Genomic DNA, 17,109 nt, shown 5'->3' with positions numbered 1-17,109 from the left:
CTTATAAGGTGAATATCGTTTGTTCAAGGGAAGACCAACTCTATTCCCCAAAGTTAACTGTACTACTCGTTGTAAAAGCAATCAAATGAACCAATATATATATTTCCTCATACATTACTTCATTTCCTGTCTGTCCAGGATAGTATTTTTATATTAATAAACTGTAAATATCTGTTTTATTATTAACTAATCTCTAGAAAGCATTAATAATGAATGAATGAATTTAAGTTTAAACCAGAAAATGACGCACTTATCCTGTCTGGAAGAATGTAAGTTACTTCTGTCGTTTTACGTGTGACAGCGAGTATAGTACTTTACTTTAGAGAATGGAGTTTGTTTTCAGTTATAAAGTATGGTTCTGCCTAAAAACCAGGCAGGTGGTGATTCATCATATTTCATGATAAACAATGAAACTAATTAAATAAATTTGTTAGGTCCTCAAAGCAAATCTTACTATATTCATGTCTTTGGATCTGCTATATATCGTGAAACATTTTTGACTGGTTACTTTTTCTTTATAACAAAACAAACTTCTAATATCTCCATGGGCCAACCTTCATTTGCACTTTAATGTCCGAATACAGTTTCTATGAGACCTACTGTAGGATTTCCAATAAAAATATTTCTGATTAAGAAATGCATGAATCACTTATCATGCCTGGTTCTGCCGATTTTTAAGGCAGAGCTGCGCATATATAAATGACAATCACCAGATGAACTTCCTGAAGCAGTTAACTGGGCAAATATCAAACATAGATTAAAATACTTAACTTTTATCTACTCAACCAAATTTCCGTCTCGGTTTATTTCTTGACTTTATTACTGGTCCTTTTTTTTCTAGTTTCCTGCGTATGAACTGTTCATATCACAACTTGTACGTTATGCCAGAGCTTCCGGAAACTACGCAGACTTTTTGTATCGCGCTAGAACTCTAACAAATAGGCTTCTGGAACAGGGTTATGTTGATACAAGATTGAAGTCATCACTACAGAAGTTTTATGGCCATCATGAACTCGTGGATCGTTATGGTGTATCCATCAGCACCATGAAAACTGATTTATTCAATGGGTCATAGTTTTCTTTTCCTCGTTTGTCTACCCCGGCCTTGACTTTTTATGAGCAACTCGGCGGGTGTTTCTAGAAAAGCAGAGGACGCTTACCCTACCGGTGCACCTGGTCCATGCTCCCAGTTTTTAGTGGAGTCCGAGTTGCTCATTTGCTTTTGTTACTTTGTATATATGATTTAGTTACTTTATGTTTTTTTGTTGTGTATGTCTGTTTTCCATGTCTGGTCTTTGTCCCTGGATTACATTCTTTTGATTACCGCTATAAGCTTGGTTCCCTTGATTACTCTTCCAATGAGCAAGTTAGTCAACTTCGTGAAATAGATTTTCCTTATGCAGTTAAAAGGACGATAGACAAAGAAATGTAAACATGTAGCAAACTTTGATTAAATACCTATACAAGTAATATAATAAAAATTTTCTTGTGCAGTAAACGACTTTAACATTAACATACATCATCAGCTAATGGTCATTCAATCATTCATTTCGGGGGGGGGGGTCAAACCATTATCGACCTTTCATTTCAGTATCATATTTTCTAGACTAATGATACATGTATACTATGACCAGGTGAAAATACTTGTACATCGCCAGGTTTAAAGTAGGATGTAGTTTTTTTCTTACTCTAAATTTTAGTTGTAAACTTAAAGGGATATATCCGTTGTGTGACCTCTCTAACCTCTATAGTGATATACAATGTAAGTGTATCAATACACGATTGATTTTGTAGATTTTTGATTTCTTTCCTGTTTTCCCAATACACAACATTTATCTACATTTTAATATCCTTAATCACAATTTATCGACAAATGTGACTATATGTGTTAACCATCTGCGCCATGAAGTATGAACTTTTAGGGAAACTAAGTTTAAAATGTGTATTAGTTGGGGATACTGAATGTGGGAAAACTGCTCTTGCTGCCAAAATCACCAATAAAGAGTTCAAGAGGGAGTACATTCCAACTACGTTCGACAACTATGCCGGTAGAGTATTTAACATATTACGCTTAAGCTTTAATAATTCAATGCACAAAATGTTTTTCTGTGTGTGTGTTAGTGTTTTTGTGTTGGTTGTGAACAGTAATTAACAGGTTCACATTGAGATGAATATACATGTATAATTCCTTACAAATAAGACGCCTAATGTCACCGGGTTAACCAATCATGTAATTTTTGTTATATACGCTGATATTATACATAGCTTAATATGTACGTCATTGTTTTATGGAAGACTTCCCCAAAATTAATGAACTAAATTTTCAGTCTTGCGGAATTCTACTTGCAATAGATGCTTCAATTAAGTAGTAATTGAATAAATGTTTTAAACAGCTATTAATTATTACAAGATTACTTCACACTGAAAAATATTATATGAGCATTTAATTTGTCCCATTCATTCATCATTCATCAAACAAGAGAAACTCTAAATTCATAGAACGTGTCACATGTATACATGTGTGAATTTTCATAGAAAAATCAATGATGATGTTATATAAAATCGTTACTACATAAAACATAGCGAGTCATTCTTTTCAATCATCTTTCTTCAGTAATGCCAATACCTGTATAGTTGGCGAAGTGTGACTAATCTTGCTGCAAAGTCTTGTTTTGGGTGATCACAATGCATAATGATGTGTCTATTCACTGCGATGAAAATTAAATTCCAACACTCGTGTATAGGGCTAAGGATATCCGCGTTTCGTTTGTTCACAAACTAATTCTTACAACCCATTCGAGTACCATTCTTTAAGATCACCCCAATTGGTGAAGGTGGCTATGTCACACTTGACACACACCCATATGTCCTGCTTCGGGTAGTTTGTACCTGATTTCGAATATGTCGCCAAATCAGGCGACTCAACGGATGTGTCAGTTGTACAGTTTTTGGTAACTCCTTGTCCTGAGCTAAATGTTAGGGTAATCAAGGGAACCAAGGTTATAGCGGTAATCAAAAGAATGTAATCCAGGGACAAAGACCAGACATGGAAAACAGATATACACAACAAAGAACATAAAGTAACTAAAATCATACATACAAAGTAACAAAAGCAAATGAACAACTCGGACTCCACTAAAAACTGGGAGCATGGACCAGGTGCACCGGTTGGGTAAGCGTCCTCTGCTTTTCCAGAAACACTCGCCGAGATGCTCATAAAAAGTCAATCGTCATTTATATTGAACTCTTAACACTCTTCCAATTGTTACTGTCAAGTTTTACAATAAAATCATATCATTCGAACGGTTTTCTTTTTTCCTCATCTATAATAAAATATGTACCTCCGTTAGGAAGTCCTGTCTGTTTTATTGTGTTACACCGATTTCTTTTAAAAAGCAGGAAAGAGTTGTGCAAATTCGGTTTTGTGAAATGTTTATTTTTAGTATATGATATCGGTATTTTCTGTTTACCACAGGTATTATTCTCATTCTTCATTTTTTTTAAGTGGGCCCACAATTAACACATGCTATGACACCATGGACATATTATATACATAAAATATTTTTGTTTAATTCCGTATAAAATGCACAATATAATCTTCCATTTACTGATACAGTAAAAAAAAACAGAAGTATTGGCGGCTTTAATGGAACCGAGGCAAGGCCAAGGACCCTTACAGTCATTTTAGGTCATTATTCATAACAAGGGTGTATTATATATAATATAATATATAATATATATATATATATAATATAGAAAGATCCTGTATTAATCACAAATTAGGCCATTTTGTGTTTGGTCGATGATCATGCACGAATATACTTGCGCAAATTTGGGCTTTTGGGTAATAACGAGTTTCTCCACACATGTTCATAGACTATTCCAGTTAACACGAATCGGTCTTGTTACGTCTGCTAAAACAAACATTACAGGTTGCGGTTAACGCAATGTGAATTGTACTTTTAAAAATAACTAAAAAAATTTACAAAAACAGAAACTGAAAGTCAAATTGAAAAACTCAATGAATAGTATTTTGATTCAGTCAAGGAAAGACCCAAATTGATGTCCCGTTTTTAGCTCACCTGGCCAAAGGCCAGGTGAGCTATTGCCATCACTTGGCGTCCGTCGTCGTCGTCGTTAACAATTATACAAAACTCTTCTCCTCTGAAACTACTTTACTGATTACAACTAAACTTGATATGAACGTTCCTCGGGGTATCCTGCATAGAACTGACGTGGGGATTTTTGATTAGTAGATTGGTCGCCGTTACTAAAAATAGAACATAGGGGTCAGATTAGTTTTTCACATTTCACATATACCCCATACAGGGACTGTATCACCAAAATAGTTAGGTTTTACTAAATTTTGATTGGTAAAAGTGTTCAGCATGATACGATCTATCTCTAGTCAAATTTTGGTTTTAATCCGTTAAGCCATGTTAGAGTTATTGCCCTTTTTCAACGATTTTTGCTATTTTTGATGTTATTTCTTTAAAAAAATCTTCTCCTCTGACACTACTTGACCAATTGAAACCAAACTTAGTATGAATGTTCCTTGGGGTAACCTGTATAGAACTGAAGTGGGGATTTTTGATTTGTCGAAAAAAATGGCCGCCGCTACTAAAAATAGAACATAGGGGTCAGACAGTAGTTTTTCACATATATCTCCTACACCGTTAGGTTGAACTAAGTTCTGACATGGGTAAAATTGTTCAGCAGGATAAGATCTATCTCTGGTCAAATTTTGGTTTTAATCCGTTACGTCATGATGCAGTTACTGCCCTTTTTCAACGATTTTTGCTATTTTTAATGTTATTTCTTTAAAAAATCTCCTCTGACACTACTTGACCAATTGAAAGCAAACAACCTGGTATGAATGTTCCTTGGGGTATCCTGAATAGAACTGGTGTCAAATTTTGGTTTTAATCCGTTATGTCATGGTGGAGTTATTGCCCTTTTTCGACGATTTTAGCTATTCTTAAAGTTATTTTTTTCAAAAATCTTCTCCTCTTACATTATTTGATCAATTGGAAGCAAACTTGGTACGAATCTTCCTTGGTGTATCCTGCATAGAATTAATGTGTGATTTTTTATCTGTCAAAAAACATGGCAGCCGTTACTAAAATAGAACATACAGTGTAGGGGTCAGACAGTAGTTTTTCGCATATATCTCCAAAACCATTAGGTTTAGCCAAATTCTTTCAATAGCTGAAATGATCCTTATTATTAGGACTACAAAAGTCTTCAGGGATAAAAGTTGTCAGATAAGGTCTCACTAACCACTTCTAAAGTTTCCATCATTCTAATGGTACAATGACCGTACAAATTCTTCACGAAATTTACTTGAAGAAAAAATACCGAAAAGCAACATTTTTACCTTTTCTGCTGACAGCATGGAGGCAAATCACTCGCACATGTAAACAATATTCATACACTTTTGTAGTAAATTACAAATATGATTTTAAAGTACACATTCTCAGTTTTATTTTAACTACTTTTGTACAGAATAAACACAAATGATGCACTTACAATGCATATTTCTAGGTTCAGTGTGTTTTTGGTACTACATGGGGGGGGGGGGGGAGGGGGGGGGGCATTTGACCCGGAAGTGGTTAGTGAGACCTGACTCCTTCTAAGAGTTATTGCCCTTGAAAGGAAAAAATGACTTTTTTTTACAGTTTTCAGTCAATATCTTGAAAACAGTGATAGATTAAAAGAATATTTCAATTGTTGAAATGATCCTTATGTGAAGCCCTACCGAAGACTTTTTGAATCAAAATTGTTGGACAACTTCTTGTTAAATTTATAGCCTTTGAAAGGCAAAAACCAACCAGGTGGGCGATTCAGGCTTCTGGGAGTCTCTTGTTTTAATTCGTGATATGTGGCTGTGACATCGTAATGATCAGCTAAAATTTGCGGTTCATAAAGGATGAGTATATATTTTCCAATTCCAGCGACAATACTTGTAGACAATGTACCGTACCATCTAAGTCTGTTTGATACATCCGGAAGGGTGAGTGTTTAATTTTTCCTTTTCCGCCGGTAGGAATTTATCAGTTCAAATCTATACAACTTTGTTAATGAGGAAGTTCAGTCATAAATCATCTGTATGTGATCATAAACTTATTTTTTTTCTTCATATACTTAAAAAGCTATTTATTCAGTATTTAATTGTCTTCTATATTTTGACCCCCAAAAATCAATGATGTCATGAATAATTCCATCACAAAAAAAACTATTGATCATTAATCAAACATAACGATTTACGAGGAGATCTCGGTACACAATAAAGAAAAAAATGTTTATCATAAATTTCGTAACCAATATTTTTGACAATGACGTCATATCTATCACCGAATAAATGTTAGCATGTATTTACATGTAATTACATGTATTTTATACACCAGTCTTTCCAGAGAAGTCCATTGAGAATATCAATCATTGTCATAAAACTAAGGAGTTTCTGTACGATTAGATTCTTATAATATAAAGTACAACCTGTATGATCCGAATACTCTAAGACCAAAATATTTCTGTCATAAAACATAGGTTTCTTAAATAAGCAGGACTGAGTCAAAAACAACGAATTCATCAATTTCAGAAGAGACCAAAAGCGTCCCATTACACAGGTTTCTGGAATGGTCATGTATCGCTATATTATAGAAGACCAATTCAGAAATTCAACTTCTTTCCTCATAATCTACGTTTGGCCGTTGCAGCATGTATACTCATTAAATAAGTCTTGACCAATACCAAAACGCCATACAGTCTCTGAATCGATTCATTCACAATACTTGAGCGAATTTTAGTTTTTCGTTAATGTCTAAGCGATTTTTATGTCGAAGGTTACTAGTTAGTCACACGCTATCGTGGGCTTAATATTATTCGTGCTTTAAATACATTTCAGGATGATTCTAGTTCTAGCAAGTTGAGAGTAATGTCATATGCAAAATGCGATTTGTTCTTGGTATGTTTCTCCGTCCAAAATGAACTTAGTTTAGAACACGTTGAGGAGCGCTGGATTCCTGAAATACGTATGCACCATCCAACTACTCCATTCATTCTAGTAGGTAACCAGATAGACAGAAGATTTGAAACTCCAGACATTCATGTAAGTACATGGAATTTTTGTATAGGGCTATAATTTTGCCAAGCTGCGCACAACAGCAGTCGTTCGTTTCCTCGGTTATTCTTTCAAGTGAGTTTCGAACGTCAGACATTGTTCGGAGCTTTTCTATTTGCGATACGGTCGCATGACGTCTTACATGTATCAATAAAAAGTGACTTCTGAATTTAAAACAACTAAACTAAACAAATCAAAATCACATTCAATTAAACTTGATGACCTGCTTAAGATTTCACAAAAAGTAAATGCGAAATGGATCGTAAATTATGACGTCACAATGTTATTTTAGGTTATGACGTCATTACTTACGATCAACTTTACACTTACGACTTTTTGTGAAATCGACGCCTGGGTTTCAACCTACTTGTTAAAAAAATAAACACTTAAAAATTAAAAAAAGGAAGGGACTATATTATCTCGAATAATTCAAGTGACATTCAAGGGAAATATGCGTGGGATGGTTGTAATTACAACAACAGGCGCAATAAAACTATTATCTAAACCACAACTAGTACTTAATTCCAGTGTTTTCGAAAGCTTATGATCTACAGTGAACAGCCCCTCCTTTGGAATTTTTCACATGAGCATGACGTTTTGAAAAAAATAATAAAAAATAACCTGTAAATTAAATTTCGATCTATTTTTTTTAAAGTTCCGTAAACGAACATGAACAAAGAAAGACAACACATTTTTATTTGCAGGTAATAGAGAAAACAAATACATCTCCACTGGCTGGAGCTGACGTCGCGATGAAGACCAATGCTGAAAGCTATATTGAATGCTCCGCTCTTTCAGGAGATGGTGTCGACGAACTTGTTAAAGAAATCATTGTAACTGTTAACAAAACAGCTGCTGATGAAAAACCAAAAGTCCAATGCAGGTGTTGTCAATTTGTATGATAGTTTGTTATAGCCAGAATCATGATAGAACAATACTCAGATCTGATTCAATGTGATATTTTTATTTTTATTTTGTATTATCAATATGTGAATACCCTGTTCATAAATGTTGCTCCAAGCTGATTGAAAGATATGTATTGTAAATATTTTGCTCCTTATTCATGTTCTGTATTGAATTATCAATAATGCTTTAAAGATAAATTTATACATTACAATGTGCCATATATGTATGATTTATATGCAGAAATGCTAGCCAGTTTTCACATGAGTGTAGACATGAAGCCATTGCACTAGAATCCAGATTATTTGAAATTGAGTTCCTAAGGTGACATAGCGATTCTCACGACCATTCAAAATTAAGAAATTGTATATATTGCAAAATTTTAATAGAACTTTCGTATCAATTAGCAATGAAATAAATTGCCTTTCGATTTGTTTTAACAAAGAAGTAAGGCAATATAGTAATGGATGAAATTCTGGTCAGTTGAAACATTCTGAATACAAGAAGTTTTAGGATATAGTACTAAACTTGTATATCGATGTATGTCTGTAAGTGTTCCCTGGTCTCAGGATTGTCGACGGAAAATGATCCTGAAATTATATCAGTTTAAAATTATGGTTCAGTAGAAGTCGGCATTTGATTCATTCATGTCCAGGGCGGTTCCTGATATTTCGGAAAGAGAGGAGGTCCAGACTATTATTCTCTCATTTTGCCAAAAGTTTGCACGAAATTTACACAATTTTCTAAAAAGGTGAGGTCCAATCCTGGATCCGCCACTAGAACTTTGGACATATATTAAGACAAAAATAATTAGAACATGCACTGAATTTCATGACGTTAACTCAAAATTACGTTTATTGATAAAGGGACGGATCCAGAGGGGTCCTGGTTACTATTTGCTCATTTTTGCCCAAATTTTGCACAAATATGACATAGCTTTCCAATTAAAAGGGGTATTTTTAGAACATGTACTGAATTTCATGACTTTAACTCAAAAATTCGTATATTGATAAAGGGACGGATCCAGAGGGGTCCTGGTGACTATTTGCTCATTTTTGCCCAAATTTTGCACAAATATAACATAATTTTCCAATTAAAAGAGGTCTGGGGTTCCAATCCCTGGAACCCCTGGATCCGCCACTGTCAAAATAATTTGCTTACATGGTTAACGCTGTCCGGGTAATGTTCTGTTTCCAGACATATTGCACTAAACTGTCTATAGACGGATTCACCTTTTCCAGTAACGTCATCCAAGAAATAAGACGAGTATCCAACAAGTCCGGGTTCTGTGGTAGAAACTTCCATTACACGTCCTGATGGTGGATGTTCTAATCTGAATATGAGAGAGAAAGATATGTACACACATTTGTATTGAAGAAGAAATATAATAAAAGAACAGCGTTCCAATGTCCCCGGCGCAAAAAAAGTGAGGAAAACTTTAAATTCACTGAAATTTTCTAAGTCCAAGGGCCATAACTTCCATAAAAATCAATCAACTGTAACCAAAGTCGAACTTAATCTGTAACTTCTCATAGTAAGACTACATACAAAATATAAAATCAATAGGTGAAAGCATTAAAAAAATGAGGAAAACTGCAAATCCACTGAAGTCCAAGGGCCAAAACTTCCGTAAAAATCATTCAACCGTAACCAAAGTTGAACTTCATCTGCAACTCTTCACAATAAAGCCACATTCCAAAAACAAACTTATTTGGTAAAGGCATAACAAAAAAAGTGCGGAAAACGCGGACGAACAGACGGACGGATGCTCGGCACTTCCATGTCCCCTTGCGACGCGTCGCGGGGGACAACAAACTACCAATTATTCGGTCAGACCTTTCCTACACCGTGCTGGTTGTAAGAATGGTTTCCAAAATGTGTATACAACGAGCACTTTATCTTCTATACAGTGCAAACGAAAAAGTTCTCTGTAAACACAACTTGAATTTAAAGCAACAAAATAATGAGCTTAAAGTGTTAATTTTAAAAAGCAAAACGAACATAATATGGAGGCATGCTTGCCTCGTATGTTTGAACAAAATAGAGGTTAAAACTTTAAAAAAGTGCTAACACGTATAAAAAATAAGTTACAGATTTAAAAAAAAATCGAAATGTATAAATTACCGTGCGCATTTTTTCATAACGCCCGTCTCGCCAATACAGTACCCCATTGCTAGCCCTATACCATTATCCATGTGAGATAATCTATCTCCTAGTCGGACCGGTTTCCGGAAGTCGTACAGAGTACCCTCTACTGACGGTAGTTCACCTAATTAGTTAAAAAATATCGAATATGCAGTCAAGTTTTGACTTGTACTAGTCGGATTTCATGTTCAACATGAAGCAACACACTACTGATTTCCCGTGTAAAAGGAGGGGGTCTTAGAAGCTCAGAGGGATTCCAGAACAAGGGGTTTCAGGCTATTGTCTGATCATTTTTGCAAAAGTTGCTCGAAATTAACAAAATTTCTCATTAAAAAGGTGGGGCCGATCTCCTTGAACCCCCACTGAAATGACGATAAAGGTTGATAAAGTTTCTAGACGTTATACTTCCCTTACAAGACGGACATAAAGTATGACAGGTACAAACCATACTCGTCTTCAATCGGGAAGAGTTGGTAATTTATGGGGAAAACTAAGAAAAACGAAAGACATGATAACGACAAAATAATACTTGCATCCTTATTTACCTGTTGGAAGAAATGCTGAATCTTGTGCTATGTGTCTCTCGGCATTTATGGTAAGAATGCAGTCATCTAAATTCTTAGAACCCTGTAATAATATTTGGACTCGTCTGGTGGAAGAGTAATCAAGGGAACCAAGGTTATAGCGGCAATCAAAAGAATGAAATCCAGGGACAAAGACCAGACATGGAAAACAGAAATACACAGTAACTAAAATCATGCATACAAAATAACAAAAGCAAATGAGCAACTCGGACTCCACTAAAAACTGGTAGCATGGACCAGGTGCACCGGTAGGGTAAGCGTCCTCTGCTTTTCTAGAAACACCAGCCGAGTTGCTCATAAAAAGTCAAGTCCGGGGTAGACAAACGAGGAAAGGAAAACTATGACCCGTTGAATAAATCAGTTTTCATGGTGCAGATGGATACACCATAATGATCCACGAGTTCATGATGACGACCATAAAACTTCTGTAGTGATGATCTTGTAGCAACATAACCCTGTTCCAGAAGCCTATTTGTTAGAGTTCTAGCGCGATACAAAAAGTCAGCGTAGTTTCGGCAAGCTCTGGCTTTTATATTTCCTTTAAGGCTTGATTGTTTTTATATTCACTTTTTCTCTTTAATCGATTGTTTCAACGTTGTCTCATGAATTTTTTTTTTCAGTTTAGATAAGTAAATTTTAAAGCCTCGATTTTTAGGGTATACAGCTTAAATTCATCACAACATTTGTTTGTGTATGTGCATTATAATCTTAATGCCTAGAGAATGTCACAGTATTTAAACCCAAATAGCCTTTGAAGTTCGACAGGAATGATAAAATAGGTCTGTGATGTAAGAGATACAGTGGCAGATCCAGAAGGGGTGCAGGGGTTGGCATTCCCCTTTAAAGTGGACTATTTGTAATTTCCGTGTGTAAAATTGACAGAAAATGGCAGATAATGTCTTAGCACCCCATTTTTCTGGGGAACCCCGGCTGGCACCCTTCCTTTTCAAAGTGTTTGGATCCGCCCGTGAGATATATTACTTGTCCTTCCAGGTTGAAGTAGCAATGATTTGTCAAATTAATCGGCGTTGCTTTCGTTGTGGTGGCAGTGTAGTCAATAATTAGAGCATTGTCATTCGTCAGTTCGTATGTAACAGTAGTAGTTAACTCCCCTGGATAGTTTTCTTCACCATCCGCACTAACGTAAGTCAGCTGAATCTTATTGCCAACAATTTCGCCATCCCAAACAACCTTTATAAGAATACGACCAATATAATTAAACGATCCCAACAGCATTAAAGTTCAATCTAATACCAGTATGCAATTATATGATGAAAACCAGATTTTTAATAGACATCATTCATTCTTTCATTTATATGTATTATTCTTTTGTCAACATTAGGTATATAGATGACTCGTTTACTGTATTCACGTTTTGGTTATGTCTTTGTATTCTGATGTCTCTAAATTGTCCTTCTGATCTGATATTTCTCTCGTAAATCCAAGCCGAACCTTGATTAATTTTGATACTATGTGCAATCATTAATAATTTTAATTAGTCGGTTTGAATTTACTAAATAGACTTTCATGTTATATATATCTTTATGTTTCATACTTAGAACTTAATCAACAAAAATATAACACATAAAATACTGTACCTTGTCAAAACCTTTAATGCCTCCATGTAGATGATTGGGGCCATCATTCTTAGCAAGCTGGTACTCTTTATCGTCTAGTGTATATCTTGCACCGGCTATTCGGTTTGTAAATCTGCCACATATAGCTCCCATATAAGGAGTATTTCTTTCCTCATAAGCTGGAAAAGTAATTATGTGCTCTTAGTTTTGGTAGAGCTACGCTTATCTATTGCTTCATGTATAGAATTTTTAAATCTTAAACTAGTGGCAAATGCCATTATTCTCATTCTGTACCCACGAATCATACCACGATTAATCATGGTTTTATAAAAAAGTTAAATAAAAAAGTACTATTTTTATCGAAATTTTTTAATTTTGAGTTCTTGAAAAGTAACAATTTCAAATGATTTAAAGTACTTATATAATCTATCTCTTACCAGCAATGTCATCAAAACCTAAATTAACATCGACGGTATCTCCATGGCGATCGGGAACAATTATATCTTTTACAATAGCACCATAGGTAATAATTCTTACCGTCATATAATTGTCGTTCGTACATGTAAATCTACAAACAAAAAAATCTTTGTCACATAACTTACGCTTTTAAATATAATCGTAAATACTTCTTATTTGATTAATGTTGTTGCTATCAATACAAAAACCATGTAAGCAATCAATACCAGTTTGCGATATTAGCCTAGATTCGGAAATAAGAAAATTATGAAAGTTTGCTTTGTAGATTAAATCTTACTGAATTTCCTGGCCATGCTTACCCTTCCGGAGCACCTAATGTCACTCCCGTTTTTGTGGGTTCATATTATAAGTGCTTTAGGCCTTTAAGTTTTATGTTATGTCGCATTTTCCCTATGTTCAGTTTTTATTCTATTCGCTACATTGTGTTTACATCACGTCGTCTCTGTTTCCTGTTTTCACATTTAGGCCAAGTACGTACTTTGATTTTGATACTAATGACGCTTCGGTGTTACCTCGAATTGTCTTATTAATGACGCGTCGGTGTGACCTCGAATCGTCTTATGAAAGAAGCTCCTATGGAACGCCTAAACTGTCTGATGAGATTCACATTTGTTTACGTGTTGTCAATTTTATATTACTTGCTGTGGTTTTATAATTACAAGTGGTCATTTTGAATTTACGTGTAGCTGCGAAACGTCTTTACATTATGTCGTTTTGTCTTTACGTTCTGCCATTTCGTCTTTACGTTCTGTAATTTTGTATTTACGTTCTGTCGTTTTATGATTACGTTATGTCAACACATATTTACGTCTTGTGGATTTATCTTTACGTGGTTTTCTTATAAAGTGAGGTCGTTTCATCTTAACGTTATGTCGATCTCTAAATACTTTATGTGCATTTTCTTTTCTTTACGTGCAGTGATTTCTTCTTTACATGATGTGGTTTCTTCTTAACGTGATGTGGACAAAAATTTCATGATGATCCAGTGTAAACTTCAAATCAGTCTATTTTACCTTTTACGGACTGATTTGAAGTTTACACCGGATCGAAAAGTTCCGGGGTCACACGTCATCATGAAATTTTTGTCCACATCACGTAAAGAAGAAATTACTGCACGTAAAGAAAAAAAATGCACATGAAGTATTTAGAGATCGACATAACGTAAATATGAAACGACCTGCACGTAAAGTAGCTGCGAAATCGTAGCTCTTGATCTTTTTTTTTTTTTTTGATTTTGCAATCTAGACGTTAAGAAAATACAAAAAAAAAAATAGTTAGAGCTACGTTTCGCAGCTACACGTAAAGATAAATCCACATAACTAAATATATGTTGACATAACGTAATCATAAAACGACAGAACGTAAAGACAAAATTACAGAATGTAAAGACGAAATGACAGAACGTAAAGACGAAATGGCAGAACATAAAGACAAAACGACATAATGTAAATACAAAATGACCACATGTAATTATAAAACCACAGCAAGTAATATAAAGTTGACAACACGTAAACAAATGTGAATCTCATCAGACAGTTTAGGCGTTCCATAAGCTCCGGTGTTTTTTTTTTTACCGATACTTGTCCCATGTTTTAGGTAAGATCTTCGTTGGTACTGAGCTATACCTGCTAAAAATAGACTAAACATTGAACAGTTTTTAAGTCTTCAATGCTTCTTTATACATCAAACTGAAAGTACTTGCATTTTGACAGCTTTTCCATCTTTTGTTTTTCCGAAGTTGTCACATTGTACTTTGGCACACGTTTCCATTGCCTTGGAAATAGTGTATTGTTCGGATCAGCAAATCTCTGTAGCTTTATCAGTGTCTACTTGCATAGTATGGGTGACCATTGATGTCAACATGTCAAGAGATATTAATATAGTCACACTCTCGTATCTTGTTAATATCGTCGTGTCAATAGCCACTTTACCTAATAACACCTGCTTAATGGAGACTGTGGAAAGCCCATTAATTTTGAAATCCAATAAATTAAATGCGACTACTTCTCATAAAATAAATACGATAAGGAGATTCGTGATATGAAAAAAAAAAACCAAACAAACAAACCAAACCATGATCATAGACAAAATACCAAAAACAACACGAATTCGTTAAGGAATAAACACAAAAGTCAGTGGCGGATCCGAAAGGCGAGGGGCGCCCCACCCTTACAAAAATTGTTGAAAAATTGTGTATTAAATCATGAAAAACACTCAGTTCGTGATCCTCTCTAGAAATTTTTTTGCCCCCCCCCTTTTTACCTAAAACTCTGGATCCGCCACTGAAAGTTAAACAGTGAATAAATGAGCAACCCAGACTCCGCTAAAACTGGGCACATGTACCGGTAGAAACACCCACGGAGGTTAAATGGCTAACACAAAAGAGGTTTCTTTTGACATTGGGAACAAATCAGTTCTCATTTAGGAGACAGCCTCAATATCAACGAGTAAAATATATATTAGTCTAATGAAACTTTAACTATACAACACAATAGGAGGTATCTATTATTTCTAAAAGTCTATTAATTTAACAAGATCGGAAGAAGTTATTTACAGACACAGCGCTAAACTATTATTAACTTTATTAGTTTTATTTTATTGTACAAAATTGCAGAGTGACATTCTTTATACTGAGTGTAATGAACAGAGTTCCTCGATATATATAACGTCTCAGAATGTGACGACTCTATTCGCTACACTGCTCCATCGGATCAAATTGATACAGGGAAGATATGTAACGTATAGATAGGTCTGAAAAATTCCCAACGATGTTAGAACTGTCAAATTTGTGATGCAAATTGTTGGTCGTTCCCTCCGCGGGACTCGAACTTTTTCCGCTGTGACATCACCGCCTGCACAAAGTCCAGCGCCCTAGACCACTCGGCCAGCTAGGCTATATAAAAATATAGCTTTCGCTGGCCGGGTCATTCCTCCTCGTAGGATTAATCTAGGGATGTAACTTAGTTTCATTTAGGTGTTATTATGTAGGATATATATATATATATATATATATATATATATACATATAAACGTCTCGGAAAGTGACGACTCTATTCGCTACACTGCTCCATCGGATCAAATTGACATGCGATTGATATTGCGATGCAAATTTTTGGTTGTTCCCTCCGAGGGACTCAAACTAGTACCGCTGTGACATCTATGGCAACACAGCCTGCACTAAGTCCTGCGGAGAGAACAACCAAAAACTTGCATCGCAAATATGACAGTTCTAACATCGTTGAGAATTTTTCAGACCTTAATCCTACGAGGAGGAATGACCCGGCCAGCGAAAGCTATATTTTGATATAGCCTAGCTGGCCGAGTGGTCCAGGGCGCTGGACTTAATGCAGGCGGTGTTGCCATAGATGTCATAGCGGTACGGGTTCGAGTCCGCGGAGGGAACGACCAAACATTTGCATAGCAAATTTGACAGTTCTAACATCGTTGGGAATTTTTCAGACCTTCCTTTACGTAAACGTTATCTTCCCTGTATCAATTTGATCCGATTGAGCAGCGTAGCAAAGAGAGTCGTCAGAATGTGACGACTCTCTTTGCTACACTGCTCCATCGGATCAGATTGATGACGACTCTCTTTGCCACCTGCTCAATCGGATCAAATTGATACAGGGAAGATATATAAACGTATATACCTTTATATATATATATATATATATATATATATATATATATATGTTTGTGAGTACTTTAATGAGTCTTACAAATTGCTCCTCGATCTCTGACTAATGAGCCACCTATTAATATACTCTTTGGATTATCAGTTTACAATATGACAAATGACCTCTATCATCTATTTCTCTTTTACAAGACATGACCTTGAATGGGTTAAATGGGGTATGGATTAAATTGCCGGGTACTAGCTACATGCTTCGGGTGTCTGGGTTTACAAAACAACATACATTTTTTTTTCAAAATATAGCCTTACAGATCCAAAATACAGTGCGTGGAACATGCATAGATAACCCTTTTTACTCCATTTCTTCTGCATTTTAATTTTTTTTTTTTGTATTTCTGAATTCACTCTGTCTGGTTGCTTTTCCCTTGCAATGAAGTTGATAATTTTGTGTGTTTTATTTTATATTTACGTTTGTTTACAAAATTCAACAGTTTTTGATAGCTCTCTTCATATGTACAATTACTGTTAACCTGTTAACCTCGGAAGTGAAGTAAGAAAGATTGACCAAATATATTGTGACAGGTAAATTAACCTTATTAAACTCGTAAAACCGAAAAGACTTTAGTGACGTCCGAGTTGCTCGTCTACTTTGGTTTCTTAGTGCGG

At 35.2% G+C, this 17,109-nt stretch overlaps 2 protein-coding genes across 2 annotated transcripts; one reads left to right on the top strand and one right to left on the bottom strand.

The window, feature by feature from the left end:
• Positions 1-1,769: 1,769 nt before the first annotated feature.
• On the top strand, positions 1,770-8,244 carry LOC148625665 (cdc42 homolog). The gene is made up of 4 exons (XM_088569346.1): positions 1,770-2,048; positions 5,955-6,013; positions 6,908-7,111; positions 7,828-8,244. The coding sequence occupies exons 1-4, from the start codon at positions 1,904-1,906 to the stop codon at positions 8,023-8,025; spliced, it is 606 nt and encodes a 201-aa protein (XP_088425472.1). The 5' UTR covers positions 1,770-1,903; the 3' UTR covers positions 8,026-8,244.
• A 145-nt stretch (positions 8,245-8,389) lies between these two features.
• LOC148625664 (galactose mutarotase-like) lies at positions 8,390-14,873 on the bottom strand. The gene is made up of 8 exons (XM_088569335.1): positions 14,512-14,873; positions 12,770-12,900; positions 12,354-12,511; positions 11,737-11,946; positions 10,717-10,798; positions 10,151-10,295; positions 9,188-9,359; positions 8,390-8,616 (listed from the first exon to the last, which is right to left on the bottom strand). Exons 1-8 carry the CDS (start codon positions 14,577-14,579, stop codon positions 8,536-8,538), a joined length of 1,047 nt encoding a protein of 348 aa, XP_088425461.1. The 5' UTR covers positions 14,580-14,873; the 3' UTR covers positions 8,390-8,535.
• Positions 14,874-17,109: the final 2,236 nt, after the last annotated feature.

This window comes from Perna viridis, chromosome 2 (genome assembly GCF_037379345.1).
Source record: "Perna viridis isolate PV_CMFRI_1.1 ecotype Kerala chromosome 2, ASM3737934v1, whole genome shotgun sequence".
Taxonomy (NCBI): domain Eukaryota; kingdom Metazoa; phylum Mollusca; class Bivalvia; order Mytilida; family Mytilidae; genus Perna; species Perna viridis.
This window is presented reverse-complemented; position numbering and strand designations above follow the sequence as displayed.

What these genes read in the sequence shown, in the direction of transcription:
- LOC148625665 (XM_088569346.1), top strand. Translation starts at nt 1,904, where the DNA reads ATGAAGTATGAACTTTTAGGGAAACTAAGTTTAAAATGTGTATTAGTT. An exon ending in TACGTTCGACAACTATGCCG is followed by an intron (nt 2,049 to 5,954) that starts GTAGAGTATTTA and finishes TTCCAATTCCAG; the next exon opens with CGACAATACTTGTAGACAAT. An exon ending in TTGAAACTCCAGACATTCAT is followed by an intron (nt 7,112 to 7,827) that starts GTAAGTACATGG and finishes TTTTATTTGCAG; the next exon opens with GTAATAGAGAAAACAAATAC.
- LOC148625664 (XM_088569335.1), bottom strand. Translation starts at nt 14,579, where the DNA reads ATGGAAACGTGTGCCAAAGTACAATGTGACAACTTCGGAAAAACAAAA. An exon ending in GATGGAAAAGCTGTCAAAAT is followed by an intron (nt 12,901 to 14,511) that starts GCAAGTACTTTC and finishes TTTTGTTTGTAG; the next exon opens with ATTTACATGTACGAACGACA. An exon ending in GTTATGAAAAAATGCGCACG is followed by an intron (nt 9,360 to 10,150) that starts GTAATTTATACA and finishes TCTCATATTCAG; the next exon opens with ATTAGAACATCCACCATCAG.